Genomic DNA, 24,411 nt, shown 5'->3' with positions numbered 1-24,411 from the left:
TCAGCAACGCTCACTCCTGCACTCGAGATTCCCTCCATACCAGCACCTAAATGCAAAAACAGTTGTGAGCTGCTCCCATTTCCCTTCCCCATGGACCAGTGCCTGGGGTCCACAATGGGCTGGGGTTGCCCCTGCCTGCTCCCAAATGACAAGATACTGTTTGAAAGAGCAATCCTGCAAGATTTGCCTGGCGTGTCACTGGCAGAACGGAGAGGCCATACTAGCTTCAGCGATACAAAAAGGCAGTCTGAGAAATGAAAGCACCTTCAGGCCCCTCTGGCTGCTCTGGGTTTGACAGTCAGGGTCTTGCTGCGAGAGCTCAGCATGCCCAGGTGCTGATGATGTGCAGGGGCTGGGTGTGCAGGGCAGCAGAACGCACTGGTCTGTGTCTCTAGGAAAGAGATCATCATCAACGCGAGCGGTTAGCCCTTAGCCTTTTGTGTCATGTGGAAAATGGGGTCAGCAGAAGCCTGGCCGCCTCCAGCAGCGAGACAGACGAGGCTGCAGCATGCCTGGACGCACAGGCTGGTCCCTGGGGAGCCCTGGTCCCCAGCCCTGCCCTGCTGCTCCCGGCAGTGCCCAGCGCCGCCCAGCAAGGCCACAGAGCCAGCTCACCCCAGCACTGCGCTACAACGCCACTAACATCGGTCCCTGCTCTCTGCAGCACCAAGGACATAAAACCTCCCATTATTTCCACACTCTTTGCTTTCGTGTCCCCTGCACAGGAGACTCAGAGGCAGTTCCAGCAGCAAAGGGACGGTGGCTGCTGCAGCAGGAGCGCGTGTGTGGTCACCACTCAATAACAGCAACGAGCAACCTGTCATCGGCTGTTCTTCTCATGGGCCAGCACTTCTCAAGACAGCCTACTTTACCCTTGTCTGGCAAGGCGAGTGCTCCCTGCAGGGAGATTTCAGCTCTAATTTACACCACTTCTGATCTCAGCCAGGTTCTGAGCTGAGGGGCCTTTGGGCACACAACGCCAAGTTCCCCTACGCTGCTCTGGAGTGATGTGGGATGGACTGTATCCACGGCTCTGACCCTCTAACTCGGGTTAAACAGAAGGGCAAAAAGGCAAGGGAAGGTTTAACCTGCCCGCCTCTCCGTGTCTTCGGGTGCTAGATGGAGTGTGTCACTTGTCAGCCCAAAAAGGAGTGACACGGACACAGAAATCAAGTCGAAACATGACAAGAAGTTGGATTCTGTAACAAAACAGCCTTTCTGAGGATCATATGTTGTCGAGACTATGATTAAACTGGGCAGAAGTCTGGTATCCTGGGACCTCTTGCAAGACAGGGGCCATTCAGGATTACCCGGGTCCTCTCTTGGGAAAACCATTGCTTGGAAAGGGACCTGTGCCCAGCTCCTGGAGGGGGTTGTTGGATCAAGAGACTACATGATGCAAAGGGACTTGCACGTCTGCTGCCCTGGGGGTTGCAGTGCTCACACCCATCATGCTCTGCACGGGCTCCCAGCAGCTCCCAGTCCACCCATCGGCCAGTCGCCAGCGTAAGTCCCGCCACGCTCCTACCTGGTTGAAGTTGTCAAGGGCTTTGTGCAGGTTTGCGTGCATCCCGGTCGGGGCCTCGTTGGTGATTTTGATGGAGTTCTCCAGGATGCCCTGGGGAATGATGTGGCTGTCAGGGGAAGGTGCCGGCTCTGCGCTAATGAAGACACGGAAATCCTGGTGGCTGCCCTCACTGTGCTGCTCCAGCTTCTTCTCCAGAGATCTCAGCCACTTGGCCACCAGGTGGATGTTCTGGCGGGGACAAAGGGGACAAGGCTTCGTCAGTGTCCCCTCCATTTACACCCACGATGAGCAGCCACCAAATCCATCACACCAATGAACAGCACCTGCCAAGGCTACGCTCTAGAATTTGGTCCTTGTCCAAGCAGTGCCTGTGTGCCATTCCCAGCCCCAAATATCCAGTTACATCAAGTACACTGTTAAATTCAAAATATTCCATATAAATCATCAGCAATGAAGCAAGCCGCTATTGGGTTGTTTGTGTTCTTGGTGACGATGCTCTCCTTCTTGCTACAGTGACGTAGGGTTGCCAAAATGGAGTTATTTCCCTAGATCTACCAAGCTCAAATGAAAAGGTTTGTTCATTTTTAACAGAATAGCAGTGAGGACACTCAATACCCTACTACCGGGAAAAAACATCCAACAGGTGGTTTTACAAAGACCTTTAACATAAAATATTTATTTATTCATGCAACTAATTTGACGTATCTGTCGGAAAATTAAGCAGTATTACGCAGAGATTCCGGAATAGATGAAGACAAGCCTCAGTTTTTCAGCTGGAGTCTTATTCATTGTACTTTCCAGGTGAGAAAACAGCTTTTTTATATTAGGAATGCAGCAGGTCACATATTCCAGGGATTCATGGGCTAAAACTACCCTCATTTTAAAGTCAGGTACGTAACCCGAGCTGACTGTGGTAACAGGCACTCTGGAAGATGATTTATCCCATCCAAAGACAGGACAAGGAACTTGCTAAACTTAAATTAAAAGCAGCCGCCAAGAAGACAAACTACCTGCAGGTGGCAAGGTAATTACATAAAGGAACCATATTAGAGGCTTAGAATAAATATATATCACCCATAAAAAGGACCAGAAAGGAGCTCTTTTGGTTAAATAGTAGAGTAATGGAAACTATTAGGAGTAAAATTACATTCTTCAGAAAGTGGAAATTGTGTCCAAGTGAGAAAAACAGCAAACAGCACAAAATCCAGTCATGGTAAGGCCAAAAAGGGTTTTAAGAAGCAATATTCTGAAAACCATAAAAAATAATAACAAAGCCTTTTCCAGAAGCCAGAAACCTACCAGAAAGCCTATAAAATTCAAAGATGACCAGGGTGTACAGACAGTGCCCAAGAAAGGGAAGGCCACCACTAAATGGCTCATATTTGCAGGAATATTCACTGCAGACCTTAGGGAGGGTCTCACCGTTACAGCCTGTGTTACATGGTGGTATCACTCAAACGCTGAGGCTGGAGACACCTCTGGAGATCATCCATCCAACCCTCCTGCTTGCAGCAGGGTCAGCTTGAGCAGCTTGCTAACTGTATCCAGTTGGGGTTTTGGGGTATCATCTAGGCTGGAGCCTCCACAACCTGTCTGGGCAACTTGTGCCAGTGTTCAACCACCCTCACAGTAAAAAATAAAATAAGTTTAAGGGAAACCTGTATTTCCATTTGTGCCCATTACCTCTTGCTCTTTCACTGGGCACCGCTATGAAGAGTTTGGCTCCATCTTCTGAACTCCCCCTGCCACAAGGTATTTAAATACATGGATAAACCCCTCTGGGCTATTGCTTTTTGATTTTAAATAAAGCCAGCTGTCTCAGCCTCTCCATATGACAGATGTTCCAATCCCTCAATCATTGGAAAGACTCTTAAACTGAAGCAGTAGATTAAGAGTTTTTCAGAAAAAATTGATAAACCAGTAATAGCAATTTCCTGGGACCAGATGGTATCCACCCTAAAGAAACACGGGTATGGAAGCACTGCATTACTCCTCCGTGTGCACTAGGGAAACTGGCAGGGGCTCTAATAAACCATAAATTAATACACAAACAGTATGAGCTAGAGAAAAACAGGAATTTAAAATTTCCAACCCGTTCCAGACAGCTAAAAGGAGGATTCCCCAATCTGAGCTTGTCACCATAAACTCCCTCAGTGGTTGCCAGAAAGGTGAGCTCCAGCCGGCAGCTCAACCACACCGGCTTCAGGCATCGCCCTGGATGCTGCAGTTGCCTCCACGGGGCCAGTGTATCTCCATGCTTGGAGTTAATCAGTATTTATCTCTCAGTTAGCAGCGTTATTACAGATGAGAGGGAAGGTCTTGCAGGCTACCAAGTGGTTAAGACACAGGAACCAGAGGGTGGGAAGCTACGGAATGCTGTGACAGTGGTGGAGTCACCATCCCTGGAGGGGTTCAAGAAACGTGTAGATGTGGTGCTTGGGGACATGGTTTAGGGGGTTAGGTGGTGTTGGTTTGACAGTTGGACTTGATGATCCTTGAGGTCTCTTCCAACCTTTATGATTCTATGACGGAGTTGGAGCTGCTCACCATGTTTAAAAACCACCTCAAGGAGCAAATGATTAGTGAGCTGACAAAATTAGTCATAAGACAAAGTAATTTCAAGGACTGAAAATAAAGCCTACTGATAAAGAACTGCAAAGAATACCATAATTCTACGTGACTGGCAGCAATACGGCAGAAGAAACTCAGTGTTGATAGATGCAAAGCAATGCACACAGAAAAACAACCCTACTATGGATATAAACAATGACGGGTTCTGAATTAGCTGCTACCAGTCAGGGAAGGGATCTCAGAGTCCTTATGGTTATTTCCTGCGAATAACAGTTCAATGCTTAACAACGCGAACACAATCAAATGTCAGCAGAGGAACAGAGAAGAAACCTGCAAACACTACTGTGCTGCTCCACAAATCCATGGTGCCTTCATCTTGAAAACAACACCCGGTTCTCACTTCTCTGGCTCCAAAAGGATGTAGCTTCCACGCAAGGAGACACTACATTGATGTGGACTTGCCCATTCAGAGAGAGGAGATGGAGGTGGAGGGGGTGAGCCAAGAAGAAGAATGGAGGGATGAACAGGGCAGACTGCAAGTTCCAAAAGAATAAGCAGAAGTACATTTTTATACAACACAGAACTAAACTGAATTAATGTTCTTAGGGCTTTGTGGAAGTTGAGAGAATCACAGAATGAAGCTGTCCTTGAATCCACAGAGAGAAACATACACTTGCAGTGTCTAAGCCCCTTTCCCTCAGATTCTGGAGGTGTCTCCTCCCAGGCAGGGACCTGCATCTTGGGCTGCCCCCGTACAGGGCTGTGACAGACCCATGCCACACAGGAACATCATGAGAGCTCCTCATGAGAACACAGAAACCCTCTTCTGGCTTTTCTGTTGGAGATTTCAGGTGCTACTTGTGGAGAGATCCCAGCCAGGACTGGGAAGAGGATGAACAGCTGTGGAAAAGGCCAAGCTCAGGCCCTTCAGGCATGGATGGGGACAGGGTGGTGGCTGCTGTAGGAGGCTATCAGCAGCACTCGCAAATGCTGGAGGGATGGGTCAGCACACAAAGATGGACCAAGAGGCAGGGAGGACCAGCCGGTGATCCATCTGTCCAGAGGAGCTGGGGTGGCTCGAGAGAGAAGAGACTGAAGACTCAGTCACATCCAGAAACAGCCCCCTTGGCACATCCCTGACTGTCCTTGCACGCTGCCATGGCCTTGCCAGGTCCTGGCTGCAGAAATCAGTGTCGCCCCTCACCTCTGTAGAGGGATCCTGCCAAGAATCGGTGTGTTTACATTTGGTATCTCAACTATACCTTTCTTTTCCCTATTTCTATATGCAGTTCTCACAGTGAAGGCTGACTTCTAAATTCCTCATAGTGACAGCGACGTATGTAGATTCGAGTCTTGGCTCTGCAAACACCACCCAGCCTCTGGACTGGGCACAGACCTCCTTCAGAGAGTAACTCCCCTCTCAAGTGTCGCAAAGCAAGAGGGCTAGGCTGTTGGTTGCACAAGCATGACTCCAGTACAAGTTGCCTTCACAATGGTTTTATGCTTCTGGATCCATACCAGTTCTCAAGGGTACTGGATAAGGGATGTCTGAGCACAGATCTCTGTGGCTGAACCAGTCATCCCACTGGAGCATCATGGAGAAGATAGGTCATCTTAGCCTAAACCAGATGCGTGCAGTACATCCGATGGATTGCACTGGTGGAAGCACCCAGATCTCCTCTGGCCTGGAAAAGGAGCTGCGGTGGCTGGGGCAGAGGGAGTCAGAGGGGAGGAGCGGTGCTTTCAGAAGCCTTCCAGCAATACGGGAGATACACAACCCTCACTGGTTTCAGGAGTGTGAGAAAGTAACACAGCAATTGTAGAACTGTGTTTTCAAGACTGTAACATCTTCCAAAAATGGCACTTAACCTATTTCCATTTTCTTCCCCTCTATGGAGCTGGGTACCAATTGTACCGAGAACTCAGGAGAAGCTCCTGTGTTTCTGTCTCCTTGCCCAAGACCTCTGCATTTGAGATGTAAATACCACTCTCTCTGCTGCTTGGTAACTCCAATATTGCCCTCTTCTGCACGAGATTTTATGGAGCTGTCTTGATGCCCTGAGTCAACTGAACTAGACATCTCCTGTCCGAGGCCAAGGGTCCGTCTCTGAGATGGCAGTGCCTTCAGAAACATGAGTCAAGAGAATTACCATCTGGGGAAGCCATGGACACCTTGCACCCTCCAGTCCTGTTGCTCCAGATCTGATGCACATGGCTGAGAACATTTCTTATTTAGAATTGCATCAATTCAGTCTCCTTCCCCAAAAGGATTTAGTTGTGCTCACATTACATGGATGAAATGGAGTTTGGGGTGTGGGGGGAGACAAGGAGGAGAGACCTGAGCAAAGGAATCGTGTTCTGGGGAAGCGTTACTTTGGCGTAAATTATGATTGTGAGAAAAGCAGTAGACAAAATGCAATTTGAGTGCTGGTGCACCAGCGCTTGCCTGATGCATTTAGGATTTCAAGAGATGATCTAGTCGCCAGGGTCCAGGCAACCAACTCACTCTAAAAGCACAAGTCCAATAATAAAGTAGGAGTGACCAAAACCTGTAACCAAAGTGTTTCAAACAGCCACGGAGATTTAGTAAAATAGGGCCAGAGCTCAACAAAATTAGCAAAAGAAAAATTGTGTGCTAAGTATTGGTTTAATCATAGACTACATACCTGACCTTAAGTATTCTCATCTTTAATTGGTAGTTTCTTCCTACATCTGCTTTTGTGGTGTTAGATGGCTGAAAAATAATTGCTTTCACTTATGTTGACGTGACGCCAATGATCACTGTCAGTATCGCTGCCTTCTAACAGCCAAGGTAGGGAATATTTCTAATCTAATGATAATTGAGTGCATTTACATACCATCCTTTTGTGACAGAAGGGATGGAAAAGAGGAATATACGCAGGAAAACACAGGATGGTACCAACAATTCATGACTTGATCAAATGAATAATGTCTGTAAAAAAACAGGCGGAGATGCTGCGGAGGGGATTCACAGGTTTGAAGGAAACTTTGTAAATTAATTATCAGCAGTCAGATAACACAACTTGACAGAACATGGCTAATGACAACATATGTGGTCACAGTAGCTGAACACGTCAATTATCGCTAACGACAGCACACAGCCAACGCTGCATTAACACGTCACAGCGGAGCTACGCGTTGACTGAAGAATCACCTCCTCTGCTTGCTTTGAAACCTGCCTCCCACCAATTTCATGGGCTACCTCTAGATGTTATTCAGGAGAAAGAGGGGATAATCCAGCCTGTCCACCTGCCTTCGGCTCAGGGCTTCATGCTCTCCCAACGCTGTCTCCCTAAATCACGCTGCACAGCTTGCACTGCACCGGTTTTACGTCCTCCTCATTCCCTAAGATCCCTGAAGACACATGTGCCCCGGACGCAGCAAGGTAATTCATTGCTTTATTACACTTTTTCTTAGCCAGATTTTGAAGTCTGTGAAAGAGCTGCTGTGCAAGGGTAAAACACAACTCCCCAGCATCTCTGGTTTTTCACAGCTTGTGTCCAGGTCCGTGCTGCAGGCAGAAATAGGTGATGGTCCCAAATCCATCACCTTGCTTTATGTTTTTTTTGCTGAATAAGCAAACTGCTGAAAAGAAGGCAAAAAAGAAATCTGAAACATCTTCCCATGCACACTGACCTTGCCCTGTGTTATTTCCTCACTCTCCACTGCGGAGCACGAGTGACAGAGCAGGGACCAGAGGACGAGGGTCTGCAGCAGGAGCTGGCCTGGGGTGCACGTGCAGGAACGTGGGAGCAGCAGAGGCTTTTCTTTGGGAATTCATTTCCAAGCACCTCTGTGCGTTTGTACTTCACAAGGCAGAACATATATCACCGGACGCAAGCGTTGCTACGGTAACCATCAGAAATAGCACCACGTATATATAAACCAGCGCACACTCCTCAACACGCTCCCTTTTGTTGAGAGCGACTGGAGACCCTTCACATTTGTGAAAGCAGCTTTCTCCTTCACGCCTTATCACAAATCACCTCCCGGAGCAATGAGAATGACTTGTTTTTACAAAGTCTCATTCTCTTGCGAGATGCTCTCAGAAAATAGTCGCTGCTTTTACAGTCAAGCTGAAAGCTAGGCTGTGCAGTCCAGAGGCAGCCCGACACTTTGTACTTGCTGCAGCGGATAAAAAAAGGACAGGGAGGGGCATTGCAGAGAGTCTCCTCCCTGGGCCATGCTCACTGTCAATGGCAGCGTGAGGTGTCACCATACGGGAAGATGCTGCACATACTCAGGAACAGCTCCATCCTTCCACAGCCAGCCCTGCAATCGTGTGAATACTGCTACAGGACTCAGAGACCAGGATGGATGAGCACAGACCCTGCCACCAACACCTGCCCCGATGTCCGTGAGACCAAGCTATTCCTGAGCACAAGCTCGCTGTTGCTCCACGTGGAGTGAGGCAGCTCAGAGCTCTGGAAGCACCAGAGAAGTTTTACCCTGTCTCTGGCGTGTGCTTGCCCTGAGCTGAGAAATGACAGCAGCCACCTTCCCAAAGGTGCTCCACTGGGCAGGCAGCTCACCTCTGTGAAGTGCCTGGATTTCAGCAGTAGCACCCTGGGGTTTTTTCAGACCTCACTCCATGGCTGCACTTGACAGGGAAGAACATGTTTGATCCTTGCAGTCAGCACTGTCTGAGCCCTCCTTGAACCCTTAACCCCCAGCGAGCATCTCCACATGCAGTCAGGGAAGGATTAAAGCACATAAGAGCAAGTGCAATGAATTTGTTATCCTTCAGCCTGACCTCTGAACACGCTGTCTGCTCCTCTCATGTTGCTGGGCCCTACAAAGTTCCCCGTCATCTTACTTGGGCCATGCCAAACTGAGTAGCTCTGTCATCTACAAAGTGTCACTTCTCTGCTCACTTTGGCCACTAAGCAATTGAGAACACGGTGGCATCGCTCTGCCTTTTGCTGCGCTAAAAACTGTGCAACTATGCCTCTGGTAAGGACTACACAGACCAATATGATCAAGCTGTAGCCATTTATTATGCCTCAGTTACTCAGTTTTATACAGAATTCACACAGATGTGGCAATTACTGATTGGATACAATGATTTAAAAATCTTAAAGACAGAGTTACTATTGGCTAACTTTGGTCCTGGGAACAGGACCCTTAACATGACCTAATCCTGTTGATTGTTTACCTTCAATTTCTCCTTATCTCACTCACATCCTGAACAATTGCTTTCTTTCTCGTCCCTTGCAGGTGTTATTTTCTCCCGTAGTAGACATCAACTACATGAGGACCTTCTTCTAAAAAAGGTTCTGACAAACATGAGTATTTTTCTCCCAAGGAGATTCTTACAAACATAAGTATTTTTCTTCTAATAAAGTTCTCACAAACATAAGTATTTTTCTTCTAAGGTCTTACAAACATAAGTATTTTTATTCTAAGAAGATTCTCATAAACATAAGTATTTTTCCTCTAAAAAGATTTCCCACACAACTATTCCTGCTTTCTGATGGTGGTTGCATCTTCTCCACAATTAGCAATGTGATTACACCAGTACAGACACGGAAGCAGCACTGGTCCAGCTAGATGGGTACTGGCAATGCTGAGTCAAGTCAGCACAAGCATCAGAGACAGCCTGACACCTCTGTTAGCACTCAGGATCTTGGCTGGGCCACCACTGTCCCCATACTAAAGCTGTGCTGTAGAAGCTTCACTGCTCTCAGGATTTGTATACACCCACATCTGCTGCAGCCCCTCCTCCAAACAAGAACCCAGCCCTCCTCTTCTGCTGGAAGCTGAGCATAAATAGACTGTTCTATGACCCTTTTACTGGTCAATGTACACAGAAGGCAGAAGCAAGTGGAGAAGGGGAACAGTAAACCAAAACCCAAAGAGGGCTGGTCTGAAATCATTGCAGCACTTCCAGGACATCAGCAAGCATCTGATTTTTTTCAAGACAAGTTTTGGAATGAAGTACCATATATTTTGCATGTTCTTTTAGCAGAGACGTGCCTTAATGATGGTGATAGTAAATGAAATGTGCCCAGGACTATTCACTGTTCACAATTGCCCCTTTCATAGAACCATAAAAAGGTTTGGGCTGGAAGGGACCTTAAAGACCATTGAGTCCCACCCCCTGCCCTGGGCAGGGACACCTCCCACTAGCCCAGGTTGCCCAAAGCCTCATCCAGCCTGGCCTTGAACCCCTCCAGGGATGGGGCATCCACAGCTTCTCTGGGCAACCTGGGCCACTGCCTCACCACCCTCATTGTAAAAGGAGAGCTGCTCCAGCCTCGGACCATCTCCGTGGCTCCTCTGGCCCCGCTCCAGCAGCTCCGTGTCTGTCCTGTGCTGAGGACCCCAGAGCTGGGGGCAGCACTGCAGGGGGGGTCTCACCAGAGCGGAGCAGAGGGGGACAATCCCCTCCCTCGCCCTGCTGCTCACGCTGCTGGTGATGCCCCCAGGACACGGTTGGTTTCTGGGCTGTCAGCGCACATTGCCGGCTCATGTTCAGCTTCTCATCGCCCAGCACCCCCAAGTCCTTCTCCTCAGGGCTGCTCTCAATTCTAAAGAGCATGTATCCCACCATTCCAACACTCCAGTCATACGATCCATCCCACCACGTCTCTGCGATGCCAATGAGACCACAGCCCTGCAGGCGTGCAGCTGCCCTCACAAGAGCACTGGTTCCTGGGGGGTCTCTGTGCTCCCCTGGGGTTTCCCTGGCTCAGGAAACCCCCCTGGATGCCGTGATCCCCCGCTCCGCTGATTGTGTCTGCGATTTCTACACTATTGTTGTGTTTTATGCTCCAAAATATGATGGGTGATATCTGAGATGTCTATTGAGAATGAATGATCCTTGGCCTATCCTCACTCCTGAACTGTCAAGGAGAGAGCCAGACCTCTTCATCCAACACCAGGAGCAGAATCTGTGCTGACAATGAGACAAGACAGACAGCTGAGGTCCAGCCCCAGAAATGTCTCCTGGCACCATTTAACTGACAAGTACAGACATTGCCTCGGGATGATGGCAGAGCGTGAAGGAAAAATTCAAGTACAAAGACAAATACAAGAAGAGAGTCAATGGGGACTGAATGAGTGATTAGAGCATGATGAGGGTCTAATGAGAGGCTGGTAGGACCCTGGAGAAACAGAAGGTCAGCTGGACTGAGCAGCCCATGACCAGACAGGAGAAGGCATTCAGGGAAGAGTGACCGCAGGATATTGCCTCTTCTGAAGAGGCACATTGAAACAATTTCTGCAATGGCAACTGCTAGCTTGGGTCTCTCTCTGGCCTCTTCTTTCTTTTGATCAGATAAGACAACAGAAAAAACAGGCATCATATGGATCCACTTGTATTCATACAGAATCTGACACAATTTAAGGGTTAGGAAGGCATTCGAGTTCATCCTCATCTCTTCTCCAATCAATCCAGTGCTTCATCCTCTGCTTGAACCCCTCAGTCTAGTGTTGAGATCCGGACCTCAGCCCAAATGCAGCCATTAGTGGTGTGGGAACTGCTGGGATTTGCCAGGCCAGAGAGCAAACAAACGTGAACTGCAGAAAATCTCGACTGAGCTGAACTCCCCAAAGTTTTAGAGACAATGTTGGAGCTTACCAAATTTCACTTCCTAAGATATGAAGATGTAAAGGTAGGTAGTGATGAGCAGGGGAACTGTACAGCAAAGGACAATTGCTTGATTAATCTCAAGAAATGGAGGAAAAGAAACTTTATTTTCATGAGGACTCCATTACATTTCTGTTTTAACCCAAAATATGTCCTGAGACAGAGGTTTCCAGAGCAGTTGTACAACAAAACTGGGACTGCAGTAATTACAAAGGTATTGAAAGCCCAACAGAAACTTAATTCCATCCTAGATCAATATCTGGATTACTTGCTGGTCTGCAATTGGAAAAACATGGGAATGGCTGTTGTGACATGAGGCAGGAAGGAAAACAGCTGTCTGAAATCCAATAGCTTACTCCATCAAAGTGTTTGTCCAAAAATCAGGAAGGAGAACTGGAAGTAGAGTAGATATTTCTCCTTTTAGATATATCTAGGAATGAAAAGATACTGTGGCTGGAAGGAAAATTGGTCTCTATTGAAACAAAGGCTTAGGGACAAATGCTTATGTGTGCCTTGAACGGACAATATATCTCTCTACTCTGCTCTCGTGAGACCCCACCTCAAGTACTGTGTTCAGCTGTGGGGCCCCCAACATACAAAAGACCTGGACCTGCTGGAGAGAGTCCAGAGGACGCCACGGAGATGGTCAGAGGCTGGAGCACCTCCCCTATGAGGACAGGCTGAAAGAGTTGGGGTTGTTCAGCCTGGAGAAGAGAAGGCTCCAAGGAGACTTAATAGCAGCCTACCAGTACCTGAAGGGGGCTACAGGAGAGATGGGGAGGCACTCTTTATCAGGGGGGGTAGTGAGAGGACAAGGGTTAATGGGTATAAACTAAAAGAGGGTAAATTTAGACTAGACATTAGGAAGAAATTTTTCATTGTGTGGGTGGTGAGGCAGTGGCCCAGGTTGCCCAGAGAAGCTGTGGATGCCCCATCCCTGGAGGGGTTCAAGGCCAGGCTGGATGAGGCTTTGGGCAACCTGGGCTGGTGGGAGGTGTCCCTGCCCATGGCAGGCGGGGTGGAACTTGATGATCTTTAAGGTCCTTTCCAACCCAAACCATTCTATGATTCTATGATCTAATACAGGACAATATTTCCCTTTTGCTTGTAGCTAGGACTAGTTGTGAAGTGCACAGAAAAGGGCTCCATTGTATTTACGATGCAATAAGAAGGCCTCTGCCAATGTCTGAATCCCATACAGTTTTGCTCTAGGAGCTCACTCTTATTCAATTTAGTACATGAACCTGACTCAGTGAAGCAACAACCTATGAAAATGGAAAGATACTCAAGAATTAAATTAACTTGATCGCAAAGAGAAGGAAGTGACATTTTGGCTAATGGATGAAGACTATAATTAAATTGGGAATATCTAATGTCTGAACTTCTCCTTGCATCGGTTCATTCAGATGTGCATCTGTAAATATGTGAACAAATTTCACTGTTTCTTTGCTATCAGGCTGATAAACACTATTTGGTGATTGTGGTGGTCACTGTCTTAACAAAAAAATTTCAAGTAGATCCAGAGAGGGAAACTGAGCAGACACAGTTTATGCTACAGGTGATGGCTTAGTGCTCTCTGATGCAAAGCTCCCTCCTTCCTACACAAGGGAGATGACACGCATCTGAGAAACCACACTCATGGCTAACTTGGCAGTGGGAAAGCAGTGACCACAGAATCGCTGAGGCTGGAGACACCTCAGGGGACCATCTAGTCCTCACCCTCTGCTCAAAGCAGGGTCAGGTTTTTTCTTAAGCCAACGTCACGTCTAAAGTAAGCCTGGCCCCATGACCACTGCTCAAGAGTTCTGCTAGCAACATTCAACTTCTGCAGCTTCCCTAATACATTCCTGGGTGGCATCATCTCTGCAGCTCTACTACAGTTCACATCAATCAGAGCTGTTGTATTTCCTTTAAAACTTCAGTCACCTTCACAGTGCAAAGTATCAAATTGACCTGATCCATCTGTAGCAAATTCTTATAACATTTGATACATTTACCTACAGTTCAGGTGGATGTCTGCTGACCGTAGTAGAGTTTTGTTTGGCTAGGGGGGCCTTGTCTGCCAATGCAGGGGACACATGTCAAGCCCCTCACTCAGGCTCCTCTCCCTGTTTCTCACTTTACATGAAACTCCAGCCCTTGGAAGGTGGTGGGAACACAAAGTGAGATACAGAGATGGGCTCTGGAGCTGAGCAGCTTGGCCAGTCTGGGTGACAATTAAGTTTCATTGCTTTGTTATCAGTTCATGTGCCTAACTGAGACACCAAGTGTAGAAACTGGAAAGAAACAGTCCTGACTGCCTCAAACACCTTCTGGATGTTTCCAAGTCTGTCCCGAAAGTGAAGTGCCACCAAAACACAACTCCAGCTCCTAGTGGGTTCCTCACTGCCTGGATTGCTCAGAAGGTCTATGACTATAAAAATGTCCTGGTTTTGGCTGGGATGGAGTTAACTTTCTTCATAGTAGCTAGTAAGAGCATTTGTTTGGGATTCGTGCTGAGAAGGCGGATGGAAACATACTGATGTTTAGAGTTGCTGCCAGGACAGTCAAGGACTTCTCTGCTGTGCCTGTGTCTGCAGGGGCAGGAGGAGCTGGGAGGGAGCACAGCCCCAGTGACCAGCCCAGGATTCCACCTTAGGTTTAGGACTGAGACCCAAACTGGCCAATGGTCTGTTCCATATCATGCACAGCATACCCCTATATAAATGAGGCTCTGTCCAGAAGTGCTCTCTCTTCCAACCCCGGCACCCACCACAACAACTCCTTTATTACTATTTTCATCATTATTATTTCCAATATTACTCTAGTTTAGTTATTAAATTGTTCTTATCTCAACCCATGAGTCTCTTTTCCCTTCACCCCTTTAATTCTCTCCCCATCCCCAGGAGAGGGGACAGTGAGTGAGCAGCTGTCGTGGTGTTTAGCTGCCAGCCAGGGTCAAAACTATGACAAAAATCATAGGAAGAGAGAGCTCTGATCTCTGTGTGTTGAATCAGTCTTGCCTATATTGCTTTATTCCTAACCAAGCACAATACAGAACTAGAATATGTATGTGTACAAAGTTTTATCAGTTCTTTGACTACACCAGAGAAAATCCCAGATGACTGACTGGCCCTGAGGAGACCCAACACTGGCCCTGGGCAGCCTGTCCTAATGGCCACCGCTGTGACCGTTGAGTTTGCCCCATGCGGTCTGCATCCAAACCTGCTAGCAGCCAGCTGAACTAAGCTCTTCTCTAAGCTCCCAGGGGAACCTGTCTGCTCTGTGTCACCAGAGATAGTCACACTTGGCAGATGTTGCTGGAGAACCTGTTAGCCCAACCAGCAAGATCATTCCTTCATATAAATGTAACTTCTGCAGCTTTCCTGATTTAACCTTCCGTGTCTGCTGAGACCTCTCACTGATTGATCTGACCACCAGAGAAGATGTGAATGGACAAAATGAAAACACTTCAGGGCCCACTCTACTCATGTGCTGGACTCGCAATAGACATGGAAGCTGACATTGCTAGCAGATAGATCCTTCACAGGATCTAAGGACCTTTGTAGAAACAAACCCTTCACTTTGCCTTACTGAGTGGAACATGTGTCAAAAAGCAGCATATTTTCTTCTTCACCATCTCAAAGGCAGATGCCAGTATTCTGTATTAAAAGCTCTTGAAAAGCTCAGCATTGTCTGTCTTAGAGGGAGCTTGCAAAAAAAGCAAAAATTAAGATTAAAATATCAGTGGCATTTTATTTAAATCCCAAACCAGGCCTGTAGGCTCAGATCAGCACTCAAAGCTTTGTCTTAATCTAATTCTTATCTAAACAATTTGGTGATAATAAACATTCATAAAATCCACATCAAAGAAATCAGAGGGGTTCCCAAAACCTGTAATGAGAGCTGACATCACTGACTCTGCATATTAGCAATCCCAAGCACTCACTGAATAACAGAGTGCTCTCCAGAGAGTGCTTGACAAAGAGCTCCCTTTGCACCCTCAAAGGCTCCGAAACATTTTGCCAAGTTGTGATGAGACCTTCAAACACTTACCTGTTTTAGGATGCATAAAGGCACCGCTGCAGAGAGCCTCTGCTGTTCCTCCGGTGCTGTGCACGTTCTCATCGCTCATTTAAATACATGGTGAGTTCAGAGTGGTAGTAAGAGAACTAGTCTAACAACTTTTAAGAACAAAGCTCTTGATTTATTCATGAAGCAACTAGAAGCCCAGGCAAGTGTAGCACAACCTGCCCTCAGAGGACTCCCTACAACCACACACCCTCCAGAAGGCTCAAAGATCAAGAACACCAAGCCAGCAATGCCCAATAAAAGCAACAGAGAGCAGCAAGAAACAGTTAGAAAGTGGCTGCTTTGGACCCACAGATGATACCTTGTCCCATGTCCCACCAGATAAGAACGACAGGGTGCCCTCAGGGATTGGATCAGCACCAGGTAACCCAGGAGAATGGCAGGATGTTCCCAAAGACACCGTACCTGAAGGATGACCCAGTGACCCTCCTTTGCAGCCAAATCTAGAGCTTGTTCAGCAACCACCTCTTGACCTTGTCCAAGGGAAACATTGTGGAAATTCCTGTTGTTAAATGTATAACCAAGTTTCTTCCCTAAAAGAAAAAAAAAAAAAAAAAAAAAAAAAAAGAGCAATGTTCAGCACTTTTACCCGAAATGACACGCAGCACAGCTGAGCTCCTGCAGCAGCAGCGAGGTGGAGTTCAGTCTTATCAAAAACCCTCATGGAAGAGCTATCACACTTCTTATAAGAGTTATCTTGTCTCTCACACACTCCTTGCCAAAGCACTGCAGTGGTTTCTTCCAAACTACTTTTAATTACAGAGCAGCATCGACACAAAGGTACATTATTACAAAGTGCCTCTTGTTTAAAGAACATTGTTCCCCTGCAACCTTGTGTATAAACATATAAATAGGTTTTGAACAAGACATCATTTGATGGGGAAACACACCCTGCGATGCATTCTAGAACCAGCAGTAAGGTTAGGAACCCATTCCCTTTCGAGAAGGCAGCTGAAATGAAATCTGTGTGAGCTTCCTGTGGCCTCGACCAAGGCCTCCCATGTTTCTTGGATCTGGAGATCAGTCAGCCCTCCAGATTTCCCGTGGATCATCATGGGCTTTGGGAGGTGTGGAGATGCCCCTGGGTGCACCACAATGTGTATGGGATGACTCATGGGCAGTGGGCTGCAGTGAGCCCGTGGGAAGGGGTGCTCCAGGAATCACTGCGGACCTCCTCCTCCGGTCCCTTCTGCATCCCCTTCTGCACAATGCAGGGTGGGAACTCCAAAACTCTTGTCATTTATTATCCTGCTCTGGAGGAAGGATGGCAGCTATTTAGTGTTTCTTCATTTAGTCCATGATAGTCATTTGGACTCCCCTGATTTCTCTGTAGCATCCCAGTGCCTCAGATCCTTTAAGTGATCATAGCTAAAGATCTCCTGTTTAGTTTTCCAAATCTGTCTTTCAATCAAAGATGGAGGATACTGGTTGCTTCTTGTCTCCCAAGAGAAGCAACTGCCTGGAGCAAACCAGCGCTGCTGTGTGCTCCTCAGAAGACGAGCACCAATTTGGGCTGCTGGAGGGAAGCAGCCCAACAAACATCCACGCTGGCTGCACTCATGGGAGCAGGATGCATTTGGCTCAGCCAGGACCCGTATCCCCACATGCTGATCCCTTGGGATTGCCTACATTTATCTCTGCATGCAGATTTGCCTTCATGCAGATGGCGCACCCTTAATTCTCAATTTCTACTAAAAGCAGGCAAGTTTTGTAATAAAACAAGGAAAAGATTTGTCTTGCAAGACTTAGGATTCAGCTCATGGTACAAGACTGGAAACAGATGGTCATAAGGAAAACAAACATCCAAAGCCTTCCAGTTGCCCGGACTCTCTGTTCAGCCTCACTACAGCAACACCCTGGGACACAGCTCTCCCCATATTTGAGAGTTTCTAGTTTTATTTCTCACCATCTCTGGTGGCTGCCAACTTTGAGAGCTGCTCAGCTCCTCCTCTGCCTTCAAGACCCATCCTCTCAAGAGGGGATGGGGCAAATTTGCAGAAGGCAGGGCGCTACTCCAAACCAGGTGAGTAACATTAAAATTCACATAGTTGTTATTTCCACTTCAAAAGTAGGAACAGGACTGCAGAGGGACAGACAGTGAGTCTGTGCTGGCTGCCTCACCAAAGATGATGCCAGCCTTCCTCTTCGCTGGCTTGGAGAGCAGAGGGGCCAGTGGAGGTAAGCTGTGAGTAGCAGGGAGGTGGGGAAGCTTTCTGAGCCCAAGAGTGTTTGCTGCAGGGTCCTATGCTGCAGGGTCCTCCCCATAGGAAGGATCCCATGAGTGGGCAGCATCTGGAAGAAGCTCTCTTCCATTCACAAGAATTATCTAGCCAGACTTGCACTTTAATAAAGCCTAATGAAGGGTAGAGGAAATATTGAATAATTAATCTGATCCAAACCCCACTGAGGCAGGCTTTAAGGCCAGCGCAGATGCATGAAAGCAATGGTTTTATTTCATTAGATTTTTTTCACCTTACTTGCTGTAACTTTTCTGTCTGACTAACCGCAGGTGCTCAGCTACAAATGTCTTTACGGTTCCAATCAAACCATTCATGGTTGGATTTTAGTGCTTCTATTTCCTATGCAACAAGCTAACACAGTAAGAGACAGGATCACCAACATGGCTCCAATGGGAAGCCTGGCAGATGATAGGACCTTCCTCAGGGGGTTCCCCTTCAATTCACAATAAAGAGATCTGGTATCAGGGCAGAAAGAGCACAAAACACAATGAAAAGTCCAGGAACTGCCCACGACTGAGAACTGCCATCTGGCCTGTGGCTCAGGCTGCACTGGGCTTTCACATCTCTGAGAGGTGCTTGTGGGAATGTAGGTAAAGACTGAATCAAAATGATTTGGGGATGACCCAGAAGGTGCATCACAGAGACAAAAAGAAATCCACAGGTCAGCATTCTTCTGCCACTCGCCTGTATGATGAGTTAGTTCAGCGTTACTGGTTTCTCTGCTGTCGCTGCCAGCTTGGCTGATGATACCTGCAGTGTTGTGTTCAGCTGTGGGGCCCCCAACATAAAAAGGACACAGACCACTTGGAGCGAGTCCCAAGGAGGCCACAGAGATGGATGCACAACAGACATCCCTCCCTGCTCAAACAAGGCACCTTAGAGAAACCCCCTGGGCTTTGAAGCTGGCCAACAGCACTACGTCTGACCATCCACACCGAAATGTAGGATGGGATTAAAAACTGGAAACTCTGCCACTGGCCAGCAGGATGTTATAGGGAGCTGTTGCTTACTTTTAGCTATCTGACAGCATATTAGATATGTCTGACGTAAATTATAGGTTGTGTACAAAACCAACTCAGAAATCACTGCAGTGTGAACCACACTGGGAATCCAGGCAATGCAGGAAAGAGAAAAGTTTAATTTAAACTTCAGATGAAAATCCAAAACCCTTTAAGAAAAAAAAGAAATAGAAAAAAAGAAACAATCACATCCTCTCACAATTATCTATTTTTAACAGATTACTCCATTATCTACAAAGAGATGAGGGAAAAAAAAAAAAAAAACAGAACAAGAACGTCATGCCAAGATAATTATGCAGAAGATAAGAAGCAATGCTGTGCTATGCCTACAGACATAATTTATTTACCTTGTTTCTCCACATCCTTCAGTGGGTCGACTCCTGGGGACAGGATAAAAAACACTGGGGTTGCAGGTCCTGATTCCTCAAAGGTTGTTGCAAAATCCAGGGATCTCCCTACCACATATTTACTGCCAAGCTTTTCTTCTACAAAATCTCTGCCAGAAAGAAAAAAGTTTTGCCAGTCTACTATTATTCAGAAAAGACTGATTCTCCTGCAAATAATCAATTGATTAGTTTCGATTTTGCTGATTCAAATGCATTAAAAACTTAACAACAACAAAAAAGTGCATGAAATGATTTTTGAAAGGAACGGCAGGCTGGGCTGGAGCGAACGCTCAGTAGCAATGGTTGGCAGTTTTTACAGGGTAAAATGACACATGGCACACCAATATCTGACAAAAAAAAAAAAAAGGAGGTGAGAAGGGAAAACAGGGGCACTTACCAGCCTAAGGCTGTATTCAGAAGTTCAGTACGGATAGGGGCTTGATTCTGACAAATGGTATTTCAGGAGAGAGGAAATAGTTAATGTAGAGAAAACTGTCGCGTGCTCTGTAATCCATACAGCCTCAGAGAGGAATTAGCATTCCTTTAGATTTATCCCCAAAAGTCACAAAAAGTCCAGATGATTTACAAAATGACTTTGTTCTGGAAAGATAAAAGAGCTCTAAGAATATCTAACACGTGTAGCTTGGCCTGCGCATAGGAGTCACAAGGAAAAATACAACGAAGTGAACAGGAAAAAATTCAGGTCCACAGCATCCGCCTGAAGAGAGCACAGTGCATGGAGAATGGCCAGGCTGAATCTCCCCAGGGCGAGCTTACCAAAATCACAGCTTTAGAAAAAGAGGATGCTGTGAACATCGATTCAAAGGTAGGAATGTTGTATTCAAACCCCAGGAACGAGCAGCTGCTCTTCTAGCACAGATGCATGACTCAGTCCTTTTGAAAACCTCAGTAACACGGGGAAGAAAAACATCAGCCAGGTTTGACCTGGTAGATGATACCCGAATAAGGCAGCCAAATCCTTTGTAAGAGAGCTGAGAGTCTCCTTCAAGGACTAGTGAAAGGCAGTTGGAATAGAAATGCCTAAGGGATTGCAAAAGAAAAAGCTGCCACTTTGCTTGGTTCCTCTTTCAAGTAGCTTTTTCTGTTCTGGGTCAAGATTTGCTAAAGAGCTGCTGGAAAGCTTCAGTCCACAAAATGAAAAAAAGTCCCTCAGATCCAAGGTCACAACATTCTTGTTTTACATCAAGTCTCAGCTCTGTGAGATGATGCCTTGGAGATTCAGAAACACAACTAATGGGACTTGGAGACTTTGCAATGAACCACACGTGCAGGGAAGGCAGGCCTGCCCTCGGAGCCAAGGCTGGAAACGTGCCTACACTTGGTGTCTTTCACATGAGGTGTTCATCTGGGTGGTTCACAGCACAAGCAGCAACATTTGAGAAATGGTGCCAGAACAAAAAGCAAAAACTCCCTGCGAGAGAAATGACTGGCTTACAGCTTTGCTAGCTTATATGAAGCCACAGATCCTTTATCTGAAGAGTCCTTCTAAGTCCTTCTGCATTGTTTCAAGGATCTGCCCTCACGGCAGAAGTACCAGTGCTTTCGGGAGGATTTCACCATGAACAACTTAGGTTGTTAGATGCTGGACCGATCTGATCTCATGGTGGGTGTGAAGCATGGGAGCACAAGGTGTTGCAAGAAGCTCCTTGCTGATGTTCTTCGATAGGGTTGAAGGATGAAATAGGTATTTGCACTGGAAAATCCCTCCTGAGGAAATGACTCTTGGTGACGGACAGTAGAGCACTGCCCTTACCTAAGCTCTAAGGAGTGAGCCAGGGTAAGAGTGATTTCTCCTGACAGCTCCCTAGGCCTGGGCAATAAAACAGCCTGTGCAAATATGCCCAGGGATCTGCTATGGAGAGTGGCTGAAAAACCAAACTTCCAGGACAGGGACATGTAAGAAGCCTGTACAGCGGTGGAGTGAGCATGGTATCCATGTCATTTTTAGATGCTAAAGAGCTTCCTAGACCATCTGCATGGAGCCGGCATATATGACATGGGACATAAAGGGTCTTACAGCTTTCTGAACAGCAGCTAGAGATGGGGTAGGGACACTCTAGGGCCTCTAAAATACTCCTAGTCTCCTATAGGTAGGCTCCCGAACTACTCTTTGACTCCTTAAACGCACTCAAGTTGCTTGCCCAGACTCTCAGAGAGCCAGGAAGGTTGGGACCATACTTGCAGTGACACCCGTTGATCAGCCGTAAGGTATTTAGTGTTAGCAGATTTAACCGACAGACAGAAGAAAGAGATCTGCAAGTTGAGAACTGGAAAACAACATGTGGGATTCAATGACATTGCAGATATCCAAAACCTGGTGAAGTTGTTAAGATGCACATGATCTTGAAACACTGCTGGCCAAACCAGGGATGCTGAGGCTGAAGTATGCAGCTCCCCAGCGCTCCACAGGATCTCCTGCTTTTTGAAGGGTCACAGATGCAACACAGCTTTGAAGGTGCTTAGGAAAATGAGACACCGGGTGACCACTAGCCTTCTGTGTGGTGGCTGTATTTGAGCAGTATGGCACTATCAAGGAGGAATCAGGAAGTCAAAGGCATTTTGCCTGTCATTCTTACCACTACCATTTTCACATTTGCTTTTTCCCTAAACAAATCTCTTCTTATGCCTTTTGGGCAGAGTTTCTGTCTATCCTATATTTCAAGTCGAATTTTAGTCACAAACATCTACAAACAAAGTCTTGCAGAAGGCGCTGTGAACTGTTATTCTTTGCACATGTTTACATTTTAACCTACTTCTAGATAAGGAACAAAAGACATTTAAATACTCTTGTGCAAACAGAAAAGCTTGACATGCCCAGACCCTAAAAATATCCAGCCAAGCTTTTGAACTTGGATTCCCTGAGCTTTTCACAAAAGAGGAATATGAAATGAATTGAGGTATTGAAACTTTATGTTCTAGTTATTTTCGAACTATATGAGTATTGCCGTTTTGATTGAAAGGAATAAGTTAAACTTGCTTAAATTAAATATGCACTTAACAGCTCAGAAAGACAAGAGCTTGTTTTACTCAAGCTAAATAACAACAGGAACATTTTTTTTCTGCTGAGAGAACACATGGAGAACCCAGCCTTAAAGGAGTAACAAATGTAAAAGAAGATGGTTCAGAATGGCGTAATTCAGAGAAATTATAATATTTAATAAAACATAATAACATTGACCACAGTAAGACTTCACTCAGACTTGTCTGCATTTTTCAGTGAATTTTAAAGCACAAACAGAAAACTAGTTCATACGCTGAGTAATGCAATCTGCTACATGTACCCATATACACGCACATGCCAGATGGTGGAGCAATATAAGCTATTGGAGAGGCAGTGGCACGAGAGGAATTGCAGAAATGTCAGATCATAGACTACTAGGACAGAGAAGGAAAAAACAAGTCCTAATGGAGTGAAAGACCTTTAGTTTCTCCTGGAACAAGCATATTGCTTTTGCATACCTTCATAAAGTTTAGATTCGCCTAGTTACCTTCACTACATAATTTACAACTACAACTTTCAGAATGAGCATCACATAAATTTTGCATTTTACAAAAAAAAAAAAAAAAAAGAGAATATCTCTATAAGACTTCATGTCTACACTTTATTCTTGTGCCTAAGGAGCAGCTCTAAAGGATTTAGTAACTAATATTGACTTTAATGAACTCTAGAAGTTAGACTGATCATTAAAAGACTCTAGCAGATGCGTAACACCTGTATGATGATGCTCCTTTCTGACTTGGCACGTCTGATCCTCACCCAGTGCTAGTTACGCTGCTTCTATCACTATCGATGATATTGGGGTTGGATCTCCTTAAGCAAGAAATTCCAGTTCAATGAGATGTGTTGACTGTCTTGCAGAGTTCAGAGATGACCCAGTAAGCAGACTCCCTTACAGGAAACCATCTTCCAGAACTCACATTCTATAATAAAGAAGTCTAAACATATTCTCTTCCTTAGGATACACAGACCCAGAGTTCCCTGCTAAGCGAGAGCATTACAGAGGTAGGAAGAGGCAGGTTGCCTACCTGACCGCGTAGGTCATGCGGTCGGGGCGGATGGCTCGCAGTATGCACAGGCGCTGCAGAGATGACTTGTTCTTCCATTCCTGGGGGAACTTCTCCTTTTCAGGACACTCAGATTCAACAAATTTCTTCCACCGCTTTGCAGACCCCTCAATGTCTCGATCCAGGTTTCTGAATTCCTCCATGGATGAGAGAGCCTAGAAAAAAAATCAAGGAAGGTCTTCAGAAGAACAATCCTACATGCCTTTGAACCATTTTTCTGCCATTACTGATTGCTCCATGTTTTGCTCCACCATAAGGGTCATAGCTGGAGCCCGGGAACCACAGCCAGAAACCCTCCAGGATCAGACTTCGTCCATTCTGCTTTTCCCAACTCTGTTGTCAGCACATTGTCACAGGACGAAATACTGGGGCTGGAGTAGTGAGGCCCTGAACCAAAGTTGACCTCTAGAGGAACCTCACAACATATCTAATATGTATAATATTGATCACACAGGCAATGTATTAGCTTATGAATATATGCCAGTTTATAAAAGCTTTTGTTGTAACGCTTATAGAGCATTGCTGGAACACTTGCTGATAATTGTTGTGTAACCAAAGGCCCCTTTGTCAAAAAGAGATAAACCTATCTCAGACCGACAGACAGACCTCTAGGTAAAAGAACGTAATAGGCTGGTGACGGGCTTTGCTGAGAGATACACAATCAAGATAACCAGATACCTTTACTTCTTCTTAACTTTTTTTTGGGTCCTGGCCAAACGCGAGAAAAAATTAACAAGGAAAAAAAAAACCACACTGAATGTTTTTTCACAGTTTAAGATATAAAGTTGTTTATTTAACTGTATAAAAGCAGTGAACGTTTGCAGGGAAATTTGGGAGCCTCATCTATGCAGTGGATGCACTGTATAGAAATTTCCCAGTTGCTGGGAAGGGTTCTCCA

At 46.2% G+C, this 24,411-nt stretch overlaps 1 protein-coding gene across 1 annotated transcript in view; it reads right to left on the bottom strand.

Annotated features, from left to right (window-relative positions):
• Positions 1–23,668, bottom strand: part of LOC104467678 (dynein heavy chain 9, axonemal-like) — a gene marked incomplete at both ends in the record, with an annotated part of 31,330 nt that extends 7,662 nt beyond the window's left edge. The window contains 4 exons of the mRNA XM_010081533.1: positions 1,529–1,756; positions 16,188–16,315; positions 19,389–19,537; positions 23,475–23,668. Of these exons, the coding sequence (XP_010079835.1) occupies positions 1,529–1,756; positions 16,188–16,315; positions 19,389–19,537; positions 23,475–23,668 (699 nt within the window). The remainder of the gene's footprint in view (positions 1–1,528; positions 1,757–16,187; positions 16,316–19,388; positions 19,538–23,474) is intronic.
• Between the last annotated feature and the right edge of the window lie 743 nt (positions 23,669–24,411).

Source organism: Pterocles gutturalis, unplaced genomic scaffold (assembly GCF_000699245.1).
Source record: "Pterocles gutturalis isolate BGI_N339 unplaced genomic scaffold, ASM69924v1 scaffold28294, whole genome shotgun sequence".
Lineage (NCBI taxonomy): Eukaryota > Metazoa > Chordata > Aves > Pterocliformes > Pteroclidae > Pterocles > Pterocles gutturalis.
The sequence above is the reverse complement of the archived record's forward strand: the minus strand, read 5'-3'. Positions and strand labels throughout refer to the sequence as shown.